A 21870-nucleotide genomic window follows, 5' to 3' on the forward strand; every position below is an offset into this window, starting at 1 on the left:
ATTGAAATTTTCGATTATCATGGATTTATCAATGGTGACCATGTTACCTAGCCTCAGTGCAGTGGGCAGCTGGGAGGAGGTGCTCGTGTTCTCCATGGACATTACAGTGTACCAAAACTTTTTGGAGTTAGAGCTACAGGATGCAAATTTCTGCTTGAAAAAGCTAGCCTTTGCTTTCCTGACTGACTGCGTGTATTGGTTCCTGACTTCCCTGAACAGTTGCATATTGCGGGGTCTATTCGATGCTATTGCAGTCCGCCACAGGATGTTTTTGTGCTGGTCAAGGGCAGTCAGGTCTGGAGTGAACCAAGGGCTTTATCTGTTCTTTGTTCTGCATTTTTTGAAAGGGACATGCTTATCTAAGATGGTGAGGAAATTACTTTTAAAGAACGACCAGGCATCCTCGACTGACGGGATGAGGTCAATATTCTTCCAGGATACCCGAGCCAGGTCGATTAGAAAGGCCTGTTCTCAGAAGTGTTTTAGGGAGCGTTTGACAGTGATGAGGGATGGCCATTTGACCGCGGACCCATAGTGGATACAGGCATCGCTGATACAGTGATTGCTGAGATCCTGATTGAAAACAACAGAGGTGTATTTGGAGGGCAAGTTGGTCAGGATAATGTCTATGAGGGTGCCCATGTTTACGGATTTAGGGTTGTACCTGGTGGGTTCCTTGATGATTTGTGTGAGATTGAGGGCATCTAGCTTAGATTGTAGGACTGCCGTATATAGTATACTATGTATATAGTCTCCACATTGACTCCGTACCGGTACTCCCTGTATATAGCCTCCACATTGACTCGGTACCGATACCCCCTGTATATAGCCTCCACATTGACTCAGTGCCGGGACCCCCTGTATATCTTGTTTTGCCAAATATTTTCTTACTTAACCAACAATGCTTATTTTTTTTTTTAAGGGCTTGTAAGTAAGCATTTCACGGTAAGTTCTACACCTGTTGTATTCGGCGCTTGTGACAAATACAATTTTATTTTATTTGAAATGGTAGGAGGGACATACCAGCTTCAAGTGGTTTCAGATTTCCCATCCTACGTCACACATCCGGTAGAGAACCACGGATATCGCTCAATGCAAGCCATTTCATTCTATGGTGTCCACAGATTGATACATAAGCAAAAATGTTGTCTGGAACCGGTACCAGAACCACACAAGTACCAGAACCATGCACGCTCCCCTCTGCTCCTCTCCCCTCTGCTCCGCTCCCCTCTGCTCCTGTTCTTCTCTTCTCCCTGCTCCTCTCCTCTCCTATGCCTGCTGTTCACTCTACTCCAGTTGGACTGAGGAGAGCAATAGCAGATTTGCCACATGCCCGTCTGGTTTAATATTTCAGTTTGTGGATGCAGAGACGGCGCCCTGAAACAATTTACTGCAACATTAATGAAAGCAGAGAAACATGCATATTGATGAGGGTATTCTTTTGGAATCTGCACATTCCGGATAGCCTTGAGGCACATAGTAAGAATATTCTGTTGACAAATATGGCAGATGAATATTCAGTGATAACATCAAATCTGATAAGCATAAATTGGCTGTGTTCTTTCTTCATGTGGTCCTCTGAGCGAGGCAGCCCACATACACACACACATACACACACACACGTGTTTCTGTTGTGTTGAGAGAACGCTGTGTGTGTGTTGTGCGTGTGTAGTGTGTGTGTTGTGCCAGACTCCAAGCAAAGTTACCTGAGGTTCTGTCTCCAAACAGGACTTGTTGTGTGACATTTTGCTTCATCTGGCCTTAAATGGCCATGTACTGTAATAATCTCCACCCGGCACAGCCAGAAGATGACTGGCCACCCCTCAGAGCCTGGTTCCTCTCTAGGTTCCTGCCTTTCTAGGGAGTTTTTCCTAGCCACCGTGCTTCTACATCTGCATTGCTTGTTGTTTGGGGTTTTAGGCTGGGTTTCTGTATAGCACTTTGTGACATCTGATGCTGTAGAAAGGGCTTTATAAGTACATTTGATTGATTGATTCATGTCCTTAGAGGCCGGATAACTACGGGAGTGACCCAGTTTGAAGTTTTGTACTCTTGATGTTTTCAGAAACTGGTGTTTTTTATTCGTAGAATAGTAGGAGGAAGCCTGGGTACCAATCTGTTTATGCCATCATGCCACTCCTTCCCATTTTTCGTCATGCCAAACATGATGGCACAACAGACTGGTACCCAGGCTAGTCTGAGGTTGAAGAAGCACACAAACCGGGAGGCCCATTGGTTGGCTTTCAGAATGACATTTTTACATTTAGCAGACGCTCTTATCCAGAGCTACTTACAGGAGCAATTAGGGTTAAGTGACTTGCACATCAACAGATCTTTTCACCTAGTCGGCTCGCGGATTCAAACCAGCAACCTTTCGTTTACTGGCCCAATGCCTTAACCGCTAGTCTTCCCCAATAGAATGGTAGGATCTGTTAAACGTGAGGGTATTTTCTGCTTGTGTCCGGCTGCCCTCCACTCCATGTCCAAACATCAACTGTGTTGTCTCTGCTATGATTACAATGTATCAGCCTTTGCCCTGTTGTCCTCTCAATATCAGTCTCCAGAATGACCTTGGAGATGGCCGTCAAAGCTGTGTGTCCACGTGTGGTGTGTATGTGTGTGTGCAGTTTTTGTACCCCGAGACGGGACTTTGGAACTGCTGTTCGATGTGGGATGCGAGCCCTCTCCCTCAGCAGGCTGTCAGAGGATACAATGGGGGTAATTAATGAGGGCCTCAGTACAACCCTCCTCCCCCCTTCAGGCCGGTCAATGGGACTGACACGAGACGGGCGGCGCTGGCCCTTGCTGTCAGGGCCCCCAAGGTGAGGGAGACATGAGACAGGCAGCTGTCTGTCTGTCTGTCCGTCCGTCCGTCGGGGCAGCAGTCTCCCACTAGCCTGGCCAGGAATGACATGTGACAGGTTCACTCCGGAGGCCCATGAAGGACATGGTCTCGCTCTTCTCTTTCTCTCTCCTCTCTTTCTCTCTCTCTCCTCTCTTTCTCTGTCCTCTCTTTCTCCCCTCTCCTTTCTTTCTCCCCTCTCCTCTCTTTCTTTCCTCTCTCTCTCTCTCCTCTCTTTCTCCCCTCTCTCTCTCTCCTCTCTTTCTCCCCTCTCCTCTCTTTCTTTCCTCTCTCTCTCTCTCTCCTCTCTTTCTCCCCTCTCTCTCTCCTCTCTTTCTCCCCTCTCCTCTTTCTCTCTCTCCTCGCCTTCTCTCCTCACTTTCTATCTCTCCTCTCTTTCTCTCTCTCTTTTTGTGCACATATGGTAGATCAGGGATCATGAACTAGATTCAGCCGCGGGACGATATTTTTCTTGAGCGGATGGTCGAGGTCCAGAACTTAATTTACAAATAATTTGTGGGACTTCTAATTCACCGCAAGAAGGTATAATGTTGGTCCACGGGGCACCAGTTGGGGAACCCCGGGGTAGACCATAATCAGATACTTCATTACCAAAACATGGTACAAAGTCTTTCTGCCCTAGTAGGAGTGAGTACTAGCAGTAGTAGTAAAAAACTAAGTTTTTAGACATTTTATTATTACCTCGCAAACATTACTGTCAGTGATGATACGGTATTACTGCTACTACTACTGCTGTACTCTGTTACGGCTACCCTGTGATGGTCATAACCACAGCAACAGGGATACAACGTGTATGTGTGTGTGCACATAGCAGTTCTACTGTCTCCATCTACAAAAGACAGAGAGTCTGGTCTGTCTATGCTGAATCTCACAAGATAAAAATGGGACATTCAGAGAGAATGCAAGACATTCTGCTGTACAATGTAGGTTGGTGATGTCTAACTTGGGCTTTTTTTTGTACAAAATATTAAATTATTCAGATTGAAAATACATCATTAAAACATAATTAGAGAAATAACTTTTGCAAACTAATTTTCCTGAAACCTAATTATGGAAAGCCTCTGGTTTAAGGGCTATATCTGAATTAGCAATGAGGTTCTGGAGCTGTATTTTAACCCTGCTACTTTCTACCATGTACACAGGTACAAGAACAGCGTTGAGCCTGTCTGTACACAAAGATTCTAACGGTGTGATGAGGTCTGGTGTGTTTCACTCTACAACACATGTACTTCTAATGTTAACTCTTCTATGGTGTGGAGCTTGGTGCCTTTGTGGACTTGAACAACCCTTCCTGCCAATATCAGCGTGTAGGGTGAAGTTGATCTTGGGTCAGTTTTGCATTTTCCTCACTAATGGTTAAGGTTAGAATTGGGGAAGGAGAAACTGATCCTAGATCTGTACCAAGTGTAAAACTTCACCCCAGAGCCAAATGTCAGTCTGGATGTTGTGATCACTGTGATGACTGAGGAGTTTGTCATTGTGTTTCAGTTTCACATCTGCCAGAAGAACAGACAGCTAGTGGTTTGCCTAGTAGGTCATTGCACTGATCAAGCCCTAAGTCCCAGGCACTGCTATGTCATGATTGGGGAATGACAGTTTGAATGACAGTTTGCCTCAACATGTTTAAAGAGACATGAGCAGGAGAGCTACTGTTCTCATAGCTCTGGTCCAGGGTGTTAGTGCGTTCGTCTACAAACTTCTTCTAGTAGAGGATGGAGCTACTGTATAATGCCCTGGACCAGAGCTACTGCTCTCACAATCCATCCCAGTGGCCTTTTACAACCTGGTCTTTTATTATAATTTGTGTCTATTCAGCTTATTTCTGTCTTCAGTCTATCTTCAGTCTACATCATAATATAGAGGCTTACTGTTGCACGGTCTAGTACTCTATTGTGTGCGCGTGCATGCTTGCGTATACATGTCTTACTTATGTGTGTGCGTGCATGTGTGTGTGTGTGTGTGTGTGTGTGTGTGTGTGAGTGTGAGACAGAGACTGTGTGTGGTGTGTGTGTGTGAGACAGAGACTGTGTGTGTGTGTGTGTGTGTGTGTGTGTGTGTGTGTGTGTGTGTGTGTGTGTGTGTGTGTGTGTGTGTGTGTGTGTGCGCGTGTGCGTGTGCAGTACAATGTGTTCTGTTGGAACGCTTGTCGACACACTGTGGTGTGCATTGTACTTCCAGTCCAGTCTTTTTTGACACGTGATTGGCAAGCTAGCTAGCTGCACTCCATCTCTCCTCTCTCTGGCTGTTTTTGAGCAGGAATAGAGTGCAGTCAAGCATGGCAGCTGCTTTCAGGATGTGACACGCTGGTAGCTGCAACATTATCAGCCTCTATAGACATCTGAGATACTATCTGATGCAAACTCAATTTATCAGCTGCTTCTCTTCTCCTCGCCTCCTTTTCCCCCTTTTGATATATATTTTCCTTATTGTTTATCCAGGTCTTGTGCTGTCAGGGAGAACAAGACGGGCCCAGTAAAGCATCTTATCTGCAGAGCTGACAGTTGCGTGAGGGGGGCTGCAGTAGCAGTAGGCGCCGGGTAGCTTTGATGTGCATGGAGCTCTGCCTCCCATCAACTCCGCGCTCCATCAGCCCTCATCATTGTGTTACCAGCCTTGTGTACTCCAACTTCCAGCCAATTCTCTCTCTCGCTCTTTCTGTCTCTCTCGCTCTTTCTGTCTCTCTCGCTCTTTCTGTCTCTCTCTCTCTCTCTCTCTCTCTCTCTCTCTCTCTCTCTCTCTCTCTCTCTCTCTCTCTCTCTCTCTGTTTTTTCCTCTGTACCTCTTCACAGCCTCTCTTTGTTGTGATCTCCCATTTTGATTTCGGATTTCTGTGTACTGGGCAATTTGTACTGGGCTGTGTGCAGGGCTTTGTACTGGGCTGTGTGCAGCGGAATGGAGTGGGTGGGTGGTTGGCGCAGGGTGGTGATGTGCTGCCAGACTAGTTTGCCTAAAGCTCATTAAGTAGCCTGGCTGAGAGCTGGGTCTGAAGACTCGGTCTGAAGACTGGGTCGGAAGACTGGGTCGGAAGACTGGGTCGGAAGACTGGGTCTGAGAGCTGGGTCTGAAGGCTGGGTCTGAAGGCTGGGTCTGAAGGCTGGGTCTGAGGGCTGGGTCTGAGGGCTGCGTGCTGAGGGCTGGGGTTATATCGAATTAATTTTATTAATTCAAATGTGTTTTTGCGTGATATTCCAAGTGCCGGTATCGCAAGAATCAAGGTTTATGTTTGCTTGTTCTCATGTTGTATTTTTGGTCTCGTCTCCTTCGCTCCTTTGTGCTGTGTGCACCTTTGCATTTACACCAGAGATCTGTATATAATGTTGAGATGCACGTCTCCGCCCTAACATTGAGAGTCGTTGTCCCAAAGGCGGGAAGGCAGGCGACAAGCTTAGGTTCAAAATAAGCCTATAGAAACACATTGGCCTTATTTTGGACCGATTTTAGAGAGAGTTAAACCTCTCGCTTTGCCTCTTCGTCTATGGTTTACACACCAAGCCTCTACGCCAACAAAGTTGAAAGGTCACATCTTCCTCTCTGACAAGCGGTTTCAACTCGCTATTTGTATTTGAGGTTTGGTCCAACAGAATTGGTCATATAGACACCGAAACACATTGAGACATTATTATACTGTAATAAAGGATAAGTTCACTTTTCTAACGATACCCTTTTTATGTCTCAACTACTCAAATTGCGCTCAGAAAAGACTACTAAAACCAGAGTGAACATTGCTTCCGGAACATGAATGCCCAGTTTGTCACGCACAGCATTGGGGTACCACGTACCGCTAGCAGCATTTTAGCCAAAGGCTGTTATACTAGCTGTCTAGTCTGTGTTTTATAAATGTGCAATATGTGCATAAAACACAATTTTATATAAGGAATTGGCAACTTGTTCTCATTCTGAGAAATAATGTAGGCCACTTGATTTCAACGTCTGAACAAAGTGGGAAGGCTAACATGCTGTTCAAACCATTGAAGACAGACAGAAGGGTGTGTGCATAAGTATTCAACTGTTCAACCTTGTCAGCTACTGTAGCAAATAGATCCAAGTTGGCACTATACACTTGAAATATGAAGATTAGCTGACTAATGACTAGCATGTGGGCTTGAGAGATGGTTGATGAGACCTGTTATTTTCTATAGCCTAATACCTGCTACAATAAGGCAGTCATTATTAGTGAATGTACATTTATACATGGCTCTGATTAAATTTGTAACAAAAAATGGCATTTTCATAGAAAGCAGAGGGGGGTTATTCTAGTTCAATTTTTCTATGTTGTTTGGGTCTAGTTTTTGGTTTTCTATGTTGGGTTTTTTGGATGATCCCCAATTAGAGGCAGCTGGACATCGTTGTCTCTAATTGGGGATCATATTTAAGTAGTTCTTTTTCCCACCTTTGTTTTGTGGGATATTATTTTGAGTTAGTGTATGTAGCACCTCTTCCTCACGTTTTGTTGTTTTGTTTATGGTTTATTGTATGTCTTGCATAGTTTCACATTATAATAAAATATGTGGAACGATATTCACGCTGCGCCTTGGTCCGTTCCTACACACAAACGTGACACCTGAATTCATTCGATTATTGCTGACTGTTTGAAATGCGGTGTATGTGACCTTTAACTGAACAACAACGCTTATTTAGAGAATTTTTTTAATGATTTATTCAGATCCCTTAACTTTTTACATATTTTGTTACATTGCGCCTTTTTCTGAAGTGGATTTAATTGATTTGTTTTCTCATAAATCTTCACACAATTCCCCATTATGACAAAGCGAAAACAGGTTTTTAGAAATGTTTGCAAATGTATTAAAAGGAAAAACAGAAATACCTTATTTACCACTGTACATAAGTATTCAGACCCTTTGCTATGAGACTCGAAATTGAGCTCAGATCCATCCTGTTTCCGTTGATCATCCTTGAGATGTTTCTACAACTTGATTGGAGTCCACCTGTGGTACATTCAATTGATTGGACGGGGTTTGGAAAGGCACACACCTGTCGATATAAGGTACCACAGTTGACAGTGCATGTCAGAGCAAAAACCAAGCCATGAGGTTGAAGGAATTGTCCGTAGAGCTCAGAGACAGGATTGTGTTGAGGCACAGATCTTGGGAAAAGTACCAAACCATTTCTGCAGCATTGAAGGTCCCCAAGAATACAGTGGCCTCCATCATCCATCATTCAGCCAAGAAATCAGGGGAGAAGGGCCTTGGTCAGGGAGGTGACCAAGAACTCGATGGTCACTCTGACACAGCTCCAGTTCCTCTGTGGAGGTAGGAGAACCTTCCAGAAGGACAACCATCTCTGCAGAACTCCACCAATCAGGCCTTTATGGTAGAGTGGCCAGACGGAAGCCGCTCCTCAGTAAAAGGCACGTGACAGCCCACTTGGAGTTTGCCAAAAGGCACCTAAAGACTCTCTGACCATGGTAAAAAATATTCTCTGGTCTGATGAAACCAAGATTGAACTCTTTGGCCTGAATGCCAAGCATCACATCTGGAGGAAACCAGGCACCGCTCATCACCTGGCCAATACCATCCCTAGGGTGGTGGCAGGGACTGGGAGACTAGTCAGGATTGAGGGAAAGATGAACAGAGCAAATTACAGAGTGATCCTTGATCAAAACATGCTCCAGAGCGCTCAGGACTTCAGACTGAGGTGAAGGTTCACCTTCTAACAGGACAACAACCCTAAGCACACAGCCAAGACAATGCAGGAGTGGCTTCGGGACAAGTCTCTGAATGTCCTTGAGTGGCCCAGCCAGAGCTCAAACTTGAACCCGATTGAACATGTCTGGAGAGACCTGAAAATAGCTGTGCAGCGACTCTCCCCATCCAACCTGTCAGAGAATGAGAGGATCTGCAGAGATGAATGGGAGAAACTCCCCAAAAACAGGTGTGCCAAGCTTGTACCCAAGAAGACTAGGGACTGTAATCGCTGCCAAAGGTGCTTCAAGAAAGTACAGAGTAAAGGGTCTGAATACGTATTGTCGTGTCTTTGGGCACCATTAAACTGAAGACATGTTTATCAAAATAACTCCCTGTTATTATTATTACGCGATTAAACTGATTAATCGTTAAACTGTAATTAACTAGGAGATCGGGGCACCAAGGAAAATATTCAGATTACAAAGTTATAATTTTCCTAATATAACTTTCCTATATTATAACACTATATATTATATTATAATATAGGCCGATAATCTTCTGGTTTAAATGGTGTATTTTACCTCGCGTTCAGTCTCATTCCAAACGTCGTAAATTGTTGTATCTGCACGAATCCAGCCTTTACTAAGATTCATCCATACATCAACTGTCTTAAAATCATTTATTTACTAAACAAAGTAATTCACAGAAAGTATACAAACAGTAATTATCGTCACAAAGAATTGGTAGAGTAATGTGCCCTAGTGGGCTAAACCGGCATGGCGGCTTGTTAAACCAACAAGGGGGGTCAGCTGAGAAGACCCTACAGAGTTGATAAATATTAACAATTGATATGCTAATCCTTTGCACATGAACGCTCACTCTCATTCGGGAACAATTGCAATCAATATATATTTACGCTCAGTGTGTCGTCGGGATCATTGTTGGAGAGTTTTTGTCCTCGTTCTCTCTCTCTCAGTTAGAATGGATCTTTCAAAGTGACATTCATTAATGTCGTTATAGAATGGATGTTTCGTCGGTCTTCGCATTCGATGATATCAAATTTCTAGCTGCAGACTATTAATTAAAATCAAAGACTTATTATTCTGTCTCGATAGTCTAATAGTTTAACCACGTGGTATGGTTAAAGTTCAGTAGAGGGATGCATGGTCAAACCTATTAGCCAACTCGTAATGGAGTGGAGGCCTGGTCTAAAGAAAGCACTTCTAGGTGGGGGTTTTATACTTGAACATAGAACAGCCTGTCACATGACGCCTTGTCCTGTCTGTGTCCCTGGGGGCGTGCCGATGACTGAGTTAAGCTTTAAACAGAAATACAATTCTATCACATTAACATCACTACATAGCCTCTCAACATATTCCAAATAGCTTTAATCTTATTAAATCATTGTATACAACCATTTAGATGCAAGTCCCATAGCTGAGGCTATTATATAAACCTTAGTATGGTAATATGGCACTATTGTCTCTAATGAGTATCACAAAATTGTACCAAGCGGACCAGTTCGTAGCTGGATTTTTCGCCGATCTTTTATACCTTCTCCAGAACATAAATGTCGTTTGGGTTCCCCAATTCTGTGAGTTGGAAGAATTCCTTTGTCTCTCTATGAAACCCCTCTCTGTCTCAAAACTGGGCCATGTGGCAGGACATTCTCCTTTAGAATTTTACGACCCCTCTCACCACAGCAGTGTCAGAAGTATAGAGGTCGGGGGATGGCGCATAGAAAAGGCCTGGTGCAGAGAGAGGGGGTTCAACTGTGTTCTCTGTACCCAGAGAGAGGGCAACGTCATGACAGTATGTTAATGTGATATTTAAGTTTTTTATATATATATACATTTGCAAAAATGTCTAAAAACCTGTTTTTGCTTTGTCATTATGGGGTATTGTGTGTAGATTGATGAGGGGGTAAAAACAATTTAATCAATTTTAGAATAAGTCTGTAATGTAACAATGTGGAAAAAGTCAAAGGGTTTGAATACTTTCCGAATGCACTGTATATCGTGAAGCTTTAAACAAAAATTGAGATCTGATCTGATTGTGTAATCACTAGAGAACTCTGATTGCGTAATCACCACGAGAGAACTCTGATTGCGTAATCACCACGAGAGGACTCTGATTGCGTAATCACCAGAGGACTCTGATTGCGTAATCACCAGAGGACTCTGATTGTGTAATCACCACCAGAGGACTCTGATTGCGTAATCACCACGAGAGGACTCTGATTGCGTAATCACCACCAGAGGACTCTGATTGCGTAATCACCACCAGAGGACTCTGATTGCGTAATCACCACCAGAGGACTCTGATTGCGTAATCACCACCAGAGGACTCTGATTGCGTAATCACCACCAGAGGACTCTGATTGCGTAATCACCACCAGAGGACTCTGATTGTGTAATCACCACCAGAGGACTCTGATTGCGTAATCACCACCAGAGGACTCTGATTGCGTAATCACCACCAGAGGACTCTGATTGCGTAATCACCACCAGAGGACTCTGATTGCGTAATCACCACCAGAGGACTCTGATTGCGTAATCACCACCAGAGGACTCTGATTGCGTAATCACCACCAGAGGACTCTGATTGCGTAATCACCACCAGAGGACTCTGATTGCGTAATGACCACCAGAGGACTCTGATTGCGTAATGACCACCAGAGGACTCTGATTGCGTAATCACCACGAGAGTACTCTGATTGCGTAATCACCACGAGAGGACTCTGATTGCGTAATCACGAGAGGACTCTGATTGCGTAATCACCCGAGGACTCTGATTGCGTAATCACCACGAGAGGACTCTGATTGCGTAATCACCACGAGAGGACTCTGATTGCGTAATCACCCGAGGACTCTGATTGCGTAATCACCACGAGAGGACTCTGATTGCGTAATCACCACGAGAGGACTCTGTGTAATCACCACGAGAGGACTCTGATTGCGTAATCACCACCAGAGGACTCTGATTGCGTAATCACCACGAGAGGACTCTGATTGCGTAATCACCACGAGAGGACTCTGATTGTGTAATTACCAGAGGACTCTGATTGTGTAATTACCAGAGGACTCTGATTGCGTAATCACCACGAGAGGACTCTGATTGTGTAATTACCAGAGGACTCTGATTGCGTAATCACCACGAGAGGACTCTGATTGTGTAATCACCCGAGGACTCTGATTGTGTAATCACCCGAGGACTCTGATTGCGTAATCACCACGAGAGGACTCTGATTGCGTAATCACCAGAGGACTCTGATTGCGTAATCACCAGAGGACTCTGATTGCGTAATCACCAGAGGACTCTGATTGTGTAATCACCACCAGAGGACTCTGATTGCGTAATCACCACCAGAGGACTCTGATTGTGTAATCACCACCAGAGGACTCTGATTGTGTAATCACCAGAGGACTCTGATTGTGTAATCACCAGAGGACTCTGATTGCGTAATCACCAGAGGACTCTGATTGCGTAATCACCAGAGGACTCTGATTGCGTAATCACCAGAGGACTCTGATTGCGTAATCACCCGAGGACTCTGATTGCGTAATCACCACGAGAGGACTCTGATTGCGTAATCACCACGAGAGGACTCTGATTGCGTAATCACCACGAGAGGACTCTGATTGCGTAATCACCACGAGAGGACTCTGATTGTGTAATCACCAGAGGACTCTGATTGCGTAATCGCCACGAGAGGACTCTGATTGCGTAATCACCACCAGAGGACTCTGATTGCGTAATCACCACCAGAGGACTCTGATTGTGTAATCACCAGAGGACTCTGATTGCATAATCACTACGAGAGGACTCTGATTGCGTAATCACTACGAGAGGACTCTGATTGTGTAATCACCCGAGGACTCTGATTGTGTAATCACCCGAGGACTCTGATTGCGTAATCACCACGAGAGGACTCTGATTGCGTAATCACCACGAGAGGACTCTGATTGCGTAATCACCACGAGAGGACTCTGATTGCGTAATCACCACCAGAGGACTCTGATTACGTAATCACCACGAGAGGACTCTGATTGCGTAATCCCCACCAGAGGACTCTGATTGCGTAATCACCAGAGGACTCTGATTGTGTAATCACCACGAGAGGACTCTGATTGCGTAATCACCACCAGAGGACTCTGATTACGTAATCACCACGAGAGGACTCTGATTGCGTAATCCCCACCAGAGGACTCTGATTGCGTAATCACCCGAGGACTCTGATTGTGTAATCACCCGAGGACTCTGATTGCGTAATCACCACGAGAGTACTCTGATTGCGTAATCACCACGAGAGGACTCTGATTGCGTAATCACGAGAGGACTCTGATTGCGTAATCACCCGAGGACTCTGATTGCGTAATCACCACGAGAGGACTCTGATTGCGTAATCACCACGAGAGGACTCTGATTGCGTAATCACCCGAGGACTCTGATTGCGTAATCACCACGAGAGGACTCTGATTGCGTAATCACCACGAGAGGACTCTGTGTAATCACCACGAGAGGACTCTGATTGCGTAATCACCACCAGAGGACTCTGATTGCGTAATCACCACGAGAGGACTCTGATTGCGTAATCACCACGAGAGGACTCTGATTGTGTAATTACCAGAGGACTCTGATTGTGTAATTACCAGAGGACTCTGATTGCGTAATCACCACGAGAGGACTCTGATTGTGTAATTACCAGAGGACTCTGATTGCGTAATCACCACGAGAGGACTCTGATTGTGTAATCACCCGAGGACTCTGATTGTGTAATCACCCGAGGACTCTGATTGTGTAATCACCCGAGGACTCTGATTGCGTAATCACCACGAGAGGACTCTGATTGCGTAATCACCAGAGGACTCTGATTGCGTAATCACCAGAGGACTCTGATTGCGTAATCACCAGAGGACTCTGATTGTGTAATCACCACCAGAGGACTCTGATTGCGTAATCACCACCAGAGGACTCTGATTGTGTAATCACCACCAGAGGACTCTGATTGTGTAATCACCAGAGGACTCTGATTGTGTAATCACCAGAGGACTCTGATTGCGTAATCACCAGAGGACTCTGATTGCGTAATCACCAGAGGACTCTGATTGCGTAATCACCAGAGGACTTTGATTGCGTAATCACCCGAGGACTCTGATTGTGTAATCACCACGAGAGGACTCTGATTGCGTAATCACCACGAGAGGACTCTGATTGCGTAATCACCACGAGAGGACTCTGATTGCGTAATCACCACGAGAGGACTCTGATTGTGTAATCACCAGAGGACTCTGATTGCGTAATCGCCACGAGAGGACTCTGATTGCGTAATCACCACCAGAGGACTCTGATTGCGTAATCACCACCAGAGGACTCTGATTGTGTAATCACCAGAGGACTCTGATTGCATAATCACTACGAGAGGACTCTGATTGCGTAATCACTACGAGAGGACTCTGATTGTGTAATCACCCGAGGACTCTGATTGTGTAATCACCCGAGGACTCTGATTGCGTAATCACCACGAGAGGACTCTGATTGCGTAATCACCACGAGAGGACTCTGATTGCGTAATCACCACGAGAGGACTCTGATTGTGTAATCACCACGAGAGGACTCTGATTACGTAATCACCACGAGAGGACTCTGATTGCGTAATCCCCACCAGAGGACTCTGATTGCGTAATCACCAGAGGACTCTGATTGTGTAATCACCACGAGAGGACTCTGATTGAACCTCGGCTGGCTCTGCGTGGAATCGTACAATACCGAGAGGCAGGCGCAACAAAAAGCCCAAGCCCTCAACGACAGTCTTTTCATACAATGTTTAGAGTTTGTTTTTCTGCTTCATTGTGTTGATCTGACAAACTGCATTTAGTTGTGGTTGGAGAAGGGCTGTTCACGTCCTTCCATTTTGTTTTTAGAGAGAGAGAGAGAGACACAGACAGAGAGAGAGAGAGACACAGAGAGAGAGAGAGAGAGAGAGAGAGCATGTTTTTTGCTCCTTGTCGCAGATATTTGTGACTCATATAGAGTGTCCTAATGCACTAGCAGTCTGTCTTCAGATGGCAAATTTTAGCAACACATGAATGAATGACTGCTGTGCTCAGCTGGACTGTAGCGTTAGTATCAGACTGTACTGTCTCTACTGACTCACTGTGTTCAGTGTGAATCAGACTGTACTGTCTCTACTGACTCACTGTGTTCAGTGTGAATCAGACTGTACTGTCTCTACTGACTCACTGTGTTCAGTGTGAGTCAGACTGTACTGTCTCTACTGACTCACTGTGTTCAGTGTGAATCAGACTGTACTGTCTCTACTGACTCACTGTGTTCAGTGTGAATCAGACTGTACTGTCTCTACTGACTCACTGTGTTCAGTGTGAATCAGACTGTACTGTCTCTACTGACTCACTGTGTTCAGTGTGAATCAGACTGTACTGTCTCTACTGACTCACTGTGTTCAGTGTGAATCAGACTGTACTGTCTCTACTGACTCACTGTGTTCAGTGTGAATCAGACTGTACTGTCTCTACTGACTCACTATGTTCAGTGTGAAACTCGATAGAGAACAAAGCAGCAGCACCTAAGTGAGCTTTGTTGCCTGTGTTGTGGTGGATGTGTGCTACTGTAGCACGCTGTGCTTCGCTGTGGCTTCTCTGTGACTTCGTTGTGCTTCGCTGTGGCTTCGCTGTGGCTTCGCTGTGCTTCGCTGTGGCTTCGCTGTGGCTTCGCTGTGCTTCGCTGTGCTTCGCTGTGGCTTCGCTGTGCTTCGCTGTGGCTTCGCTGTGCTTCGCTGTGGCTTCGCTGTGGCTTCGCTGTGCTTCGCTGTGCTTCGCTGTGGCATGCTCCTCGAGGGGAAAAAGGGATGAAATGGTGTTGCGTCTCCACTTGTGCATATAATCAGCTGGAAGGCTTTTAACAAAACTCTGCCATTAGCAACTTGCTGTGTTTCTTCACAGCCCAATAAAGACTGGGACTGCAGAGGCTTTCCTTTAAATCACTCTGTTTTACTATTGTGTCACACACTGTGTGTGTGTGTGTGTGTGTGTGTGTTTTGCCGACTAAGAGAGTGTATACTTGAGAGGACACCAGAGTTTGTAAATCAACCCCCCCCTTGTCTTTGGCTACACTGGCACTCCTCCCATCTCTCTACCAGCCCTGTTCTAACAACACGGCTGGAGAACTCTCAGCACACGTAGACACACACACACTGCTTTTTGCTCAACAGAATTTGTCCTTTCAATGTCAGTTCACAGATCTCGGGATATCTGCAGGAAGTATATATACAAGTGATTATTTTGAAAAGCAGATGCAGCTGGCAATTTGTAATTTCAGGATAAAGAAACAGTCACTTTAATATTACTCACTGTTCTTCTGGTTTTTATTACTGTGGCCATTTAATGTGTCGATGGAATGATAGTGTTATTTCTGCTTAAGTAATGATGGAACTCTATTCCACATCAAGTAACTAATGCAAGCAGAAAAAAACGATAAAACTACAACTTATTGAACAACGCAGACTGTGAAATGGCAGACAGGAACACACAAACGTACATTGTAATATTCTTGTATGGTGGTGTAATAGCTGTTGTATTGTAGATATGTAGTGGTGTAATAATGTTCTCTGATGTATTGTTTTATTTAGAATTGTTGGTGTGATGTGTTTGGACCCCAGGAAGAGTAGCTAATGGGGATCGCTAATAAATACACATGCTAAATGGGATCAGACATGACGCGTTAGCACTCTGTTCCTCCGTCCCAATAAGCCTGTCTTCATCTGTTTTCCTCTGTGATGGAATAACACAGGGATATTACATTCAATTCCCATTTACACCTCGAAAGTTATTGCATATGCTTTGCTCCTTGTAATTAGATTCCCCTGCTCAGAGTAGATTTGTATCAAACACGGTAAGGAAATTGCTTCACTTTTTGGGCTGTCGACTCGGTTAATTTCCTATGTAACCTCCCGTCTACTCAGATTGTGTTTAGTTAGTCAAACATTTTTCGTAGTATCTGAAGAGCAACTCCGTCTTGTCGAGGTTCAGCTTGAGGTGGTGGGCCGACATCCAAGCTGAGATATCTGCCAGGCTGGGTGTCAGAAGGGGAATGATGGTTCAGGGTGTCCAAGGCAGCAGATCCATGTAGGAGAATGAAAAGGAGGAGAGAGAGTCAGCTTTGGCAGTGCAGAGAGCATCCGTGACACAGAGGAGAGCGGTCTTGGTTGAGTGAGCCACCTTGAAGCGTGACTGGTTAGGGTCAAGAAGATTGTTCTGAGAGAGATAGTGAGAGAGTTGGTCAGAGACAGCACGCTCAAGTGTTTTTGAAAGAAAAGAAAGAAGGGATACAGGTCTGTAGTTTTTGACATACGAGGGTCAAGTGTTGGTTTCTTGAGGAGGGGAGCGACTCGGGCCATTTTAAAGTCAGAGGGGACGCAGCCAGTGGTCAGCAGGATTTCATCTGGAAAGAAAGAGGGGAAAAAGAGGTCCTGTAAGTCACTTTGGATAAAAGTGTTTGCTAAACATGGCCGTGTTGCATAAGAGAGGCAGTGTTGTGTGACCAGGAACAGGTGGCTGTCTCTCCTTGGTGCCATGTTGCTTTGTGTACCACCTCCCCACTGTGTGCTGTAGAGACTGAGGCTGCTTCCTGTTCTGGTTAAAGTCTCCAGTTGGACTGAGTCTGCTTCCTGTTCTGGTTGTTACAGAGCAAGGTTCCAGTTGGTCGGGAAATAATTAGACAAAGCTCCGGGAACTTACGATGCCTCGTCAAAATGTCCCTGCAGTTAACCAGCTACATTGGTGTCATATTTTTACATTTTTTTGTCTTTCTCTCTCTCCCTTTTTTTCTGCTGCTCTTTCTCTCGGTTCGCAGACCATCCATCCCAGCCGAGCAACAAGCCAAAACAGTACCGGCACAAGAGACAGAAGGCCGGCTCGGTCTCTCATCGCGGACCAATACAGCCGTATGGCGGCAGAACACTCCACTTCCAGCGATGAGAGCCACTGCCCAGCCCCAGCCCTGTCGTCCAGTGGACCCGGGGGAGGCAGGGACCATGCAGGACCCCCTAGGACACCAGAAGGGGCTCTGACCTCATCAGAGGTAGGGGCTCTCAGGAGAATCGACTACCCAGCCAGCCAGATCCCCCGGGCGGTGGGGGTGGGGGCTGCGGTGTGGGGCAGCAGCTCCAGCCTCCAGAGCCGAGGCAGTCCCTGCCGCAGCAGCCTCTCCTCAGACAGCGAGAGAGCCCCGGTACCTATCCCTTGCCAGCCTTCTTTCTCCACCTCATCGTCCTCTTCCTCCTTCACGGGCCGCCTGGGCCAGCCTCCCAGAGGGCCCCTTTCCCTGCACATGTACAGCCGCAAGAACGTCTTCCTGCAGCACTCACTTCACACTGCCGAACTGCAGGCCCTGGCCCAACACGACAGCTAAGGCACTGGCGTCGTGCGCACACACGCACGCACACAACCACTCAGACTTACACACACCTTTCACTTTCCCCATATCCCCTAAAACATATAATTGAATGGACACATCACCGTCTGAATCATGGAAGTGAAAGTCATCTCTGGAGTTCATCTAACAATCAGTGTCCTCAACCCTCAAAACTTCCAATCAACTTGACTTTAGCTCAAATCCTACCCATTTCTTACATTTCATTAATCTCAACCCTAGCTGTCAGTCCTTCCCATCCCTGAGCAGAGTATGCTGTAACAGACACTATCCTGTACCCACCATCTAGATCACAGTATTGGGACATTAGCTGCTTTTCTTCTGAAATGCATATTCTGTGTTACACGATCATCCAAGCTCTAGACTCACAGAACCTCGGAAGGTACATGTCTGTGTGCTTCTGTGCATTTGACCACTTTGACATTTTGCCATATTAAAAGGTTGATAGATGTGCTCACTTGAACACACACACACACACACACACACACACACACACACACACACACACACACGTCAGTCAGCCAGTCTGCCAGTCATTTAGCCAGCCAGTCAGTCTGCCTGTCAGTCAGTCAGTCTGCCAGCCAGTCTGCCAGTCAGTCTGCCAGCCAGTCAGTCTGCCAGTCAGTCAGTATGCCTGTCAGTCAGTCAGTCAGCCAGCCAGCCAGCCAGTCAGCCAGCCAGCCAGCCAGTCAGTCAGCCAGTGTTCACATGGCACTCGTCAGTCTAACACCTTAGATCAGCACTAAATGATGAGCGTTGGCTGACAGCTGCTTATGCCCACACACACACACACAGACTGCTATTACACCCTAACATGGAGACACTCCACTTCCCTCTCAGCTCTAACACTACAGGGAATTAACTAATGTGAACGTTACAGTTTTGTCAGCATAGCTGAACATGGCCAATCCATGCTGCTCATTGCACTGACAATGTGACCGACATCCTTCTCATATTTGACAAATCTTGTCAAAGATCCCAACTCTGATTTCTGACACACAGACAGTCAGTCCCATTTAAGGGAGTTTCATTCATTAACCTTTTAATAATCGCATGCTTTTTAAGACTATATACACATTTAAGTGGGGTGGGGGGGCTTTTGAACAGTGAAAGTGGGTGTCTTTAATAAGAACAGATGTCTGTCTACACCTGACACTTTTTTATATGTGGATATCATAAACTGGGAGGATTCACCAGGGAAGGTACTCATAAAGCATCTGAGTGCTGATCTAAGATCAGTTTTGTCTTTTAGATAAATAATGAATTAGATGATGTGTATAGGAGCTACCTGATCCTAGATCAGCACTCCTGCTCTAAGAGGCTGTATAATGTCTCGTGTGAGAATAGAACCCTATCCTTGTACGGTCACTTATTTAAGGCAGTAGGTATTGTTCAAGGCATAGCATTACATATTTGGAGAACACCATTGTGATAACAATGTTGATGATACATGAGAATGCACATCTTAGAACTGTAAGATGGGTTTACAAAAAAAACGGTCATGAGCTGTAATGATAATTAGACATATGATGATTTTTGTAACAATGTACATGAAACTGCCATGGAACTGGACTAAACGCTGCAGTACATAGTGGTGTACAGTATAGAGGCTGCTGGGAGACAGTCTGTCTATCTGTTGAGTCTGTTCACTTTGGAAACAGCAGAAAGTGGTTGAGTATGCTCCAGTCTAGTTGGAGTCCAGTCTAGTTGGAGTCCAGTCTAGTTGGAGTCCAGTCTAGTTGGAGCAGAAGCAAGGACTCATAGAGGGGAAGGACATCTTGAAGAAATGCAGCTTTACTCTCCCCGTTCCAGCTCCTCTCCCTCAGGATTACTGTTCCACTTTCTCTCTCCCTCTACCTCTCCCTCTCTCTCTCTCTCCCTCTACCTCTCCCTCTCTCTCCCTCTCCCCCTCTCCTCTTTCTCTCTCTCCCTCTCAGCCTACTTACACTAGCCCAGCATTGTCACACCTAGAGAGAGCGAAAGAGAGAGCAGCTTGGAGGAGGGAATGTCTTCAGGGCTCTCTCTATCCTGTGTTTAGTGGGGCTCTCTGTATCCCATGACGACAACGAGGGGCTAGTACATCAGGTGGTAAACTCATTCCACAGAGGGCTGAGTGTCTGCGAGTTTTCACTCCACCCTTGTACTTGATTGATGAATTAAGGTCACTAATTAGTAAGGAACTCCCCTCAGCTGGATGTCTAGGACTTAATTGAAAAGAAAAAACAAAAACCTGCAGACACTCTTCCCTCATGGAATGAGTTTGACACCCCTGTTCTAGTGGAAGCAGCCAGCTGCAATTACCCACGATGACGTTCTGCCAAACACAGCCAGCCCACCAGACCGTATCCCCCCAGCCAGCCCACCAGCCAGTATTCCACCAGCCAGGCCACCAGCCGGTATCCCCCCAGCCAGCCCACCAGCCGGTATCCCCCCAGCCAGCCCACCAGCCGGTATCCCCACAGCCAGCCCACCAGCCGGTATCCCACCAGCCAGCCCACCAGCCGGTATCCCCCCAGCCAGCCCACCAGCCGGTATCCCCCCAGCCAGCCCACCAGCCGGTATCCCCACAGCCAGCCCACCAGCCGGTATCCCACCAGCCAGCCACCAGCCGGTATCCCCCCAGCCAGCCCACCAGCCGGTATCCCCCCAGCCAGCCCACCAGCCGGTATCCCACCAGCCAGCCCACCAGCCGGTATCCCCCCAGCCAGCCCACCAGCCGGTATCCCCCCAGCCAGCCCACCAGCCGGTATCCCCCCAGCCAGCCCACCAGCCGGTATCCCCCCAGCCAGCCCACCAGCCGGTATCCCACCAGCCAGCCCACCAGCCGGTATCCCCCCAGCCAGCCCACCAGCCGGTATCCCCCCAGCCAGCCCACCAGCCGGTATCCCCACAGCCAGCCCACCAGCCGGTATCCCCCCAGCCAGCCCACCAGCCTGTATCCCCCCAGCCAGCCCACCAGCCGGTATCCCCACAGCCAGCCCCAAAGCTTGTATCCCCACAGCCAGCCACCCAGCCTGTATCCCCCCAGCCAGCCCCACAGCCAGTTTCCCCACAGCCAGCCACCCAGCCTGTATCCCCACAGCCAGCCCCCAAGCCTCCCAGCCTGTATCCCCACAGCCAGCCCCCAAGCCTCCCAGCCGGTATCCCCACAGCCAGCCAGACTGTATCTCCATAGCGTTTGCGCCTGATTCCACTATGTGTTTAATACGAACTGTAATAATTCTGGAACATTTCCTGTATGGTTTACAAGTTGAGGGGTTCAGGTGGCTAACCAATTTTTTTCGTTCCTCAGCTTTAATAAATGCAACTTTGGGATAGATCAACACACTGCTCTCAGGACAAGGATTGGGAATAGAAAGGGGAGCTCAAGGTTTAAGGACAAAGTTATGGCTTTTTGAATTTCTGAACAATTGTGTACACAACTGAAGAACAATGATCTATTCTCTTGTAGTGGACAGAGCATCACAAGAGTCTCAGTAATTTATTTCTTAATTGACCACAAAGTCCAGGACACTTCGTTGAATTTTAGCTCTCGTATTGTTCACCTTTAATTTGATGTTTTGTGAAATTGGATAACAAGGACTTATTATTTAAAAATTGTATGAAGAACATGACTGTATTTACACACTGGTGACATGATGTTATACAGCTGCGTGTATATTGTACATAGATAAGCCCTGTTAATATTCATGTAAGTCGATTTAAGGTTATTTTTTAAAACATTTACAGGGTTCACAATGTAGAGAAATGAGAGATCAAAAAAATAATAATCATGTCAAGTGGTCTCTCCACCACTAGTTGTTTTAATAAATTATTTTCACTCTGTATTATTTACTCATAAAAAAATGAGAAGAGAAGCTCGGCGAGCGGTGCTGTTGACTTTGGTGACATTGAACCAATCTATTAGAGTTT

The 21870-nt window shown here is 46.2% G+C and overlaps 2 protein-coding genes across 10 annotated transcripts in view; both read left to right on the forward strand.

Annotated features, from left to right (window-relative positions):
* Positions 1 to 18391, forward strand: part of LOC115164972 (serine-rich coiled-coil domain-containing protein 1) — a 110514-nt gene extending 92123 nt beyond the window's left edge. For 4 of the 9 annotated variants that reach the window (XR_003870035.1, XR_003870038.1, XR_003870037.1 and 1 more), the window contains one exon: positions 17380 to 17461. Coding sequence is in view for 3 of the 9 variants with exons in the window: in XM_029717942.1 (XP_029573802.1) it covers positions 17380 to 17937 (558 nt within the window). In the remaining 6 variants the exon portion in view is untranslated. Of the gene's footprint in view, positions 1 to 5301; positions 6549 to 17379 lie in introns of those variants that run through there. The other 5 variants (XM_029717942.1, XM_029717943.1, XR_003870036.1 and 2 more) reach the window with 4 other exon arrangements.
* A 1873-nt stretch (positions 18392 to 20264) lies between these two features.
* On the forward strand, positions 20265 to 21146 carry LOC115165096 (extensin-like). The gene has a single exon (XM_029718131.1). It carries the CDS (start codon positions 20265 to 20267, stop codon positions 21144 to 21146), a length of 882 nt encoding a protein of 293 aa, XP_029573991.1.
* The last annotated feature ends 724 nt before the right edge of the window (positions 21147 to 21870 follow it).

This window comes from Salmo trutta, chromosome 27 (genome assembly GCF_901001165.1).
Source record: "Salmo trutta chromosome 27, fSalTru1.1, whole genome shotgun sequence".
Lineage (NCBI taxonomy): Eukaryota > Metazoa > Chordata > Actinopteri > Salmoniformes > Salmonidae > Salmo > Salmo trutta.

Coding starts and splice junctions, on each gene's coding strand:
- LOC115165096 (XM_029718131.1), top strand. CDS start 20,265: ATGACGTTCTGCCAAACACAGCCAGCCCACCAGACCGTATCCCCCCAG.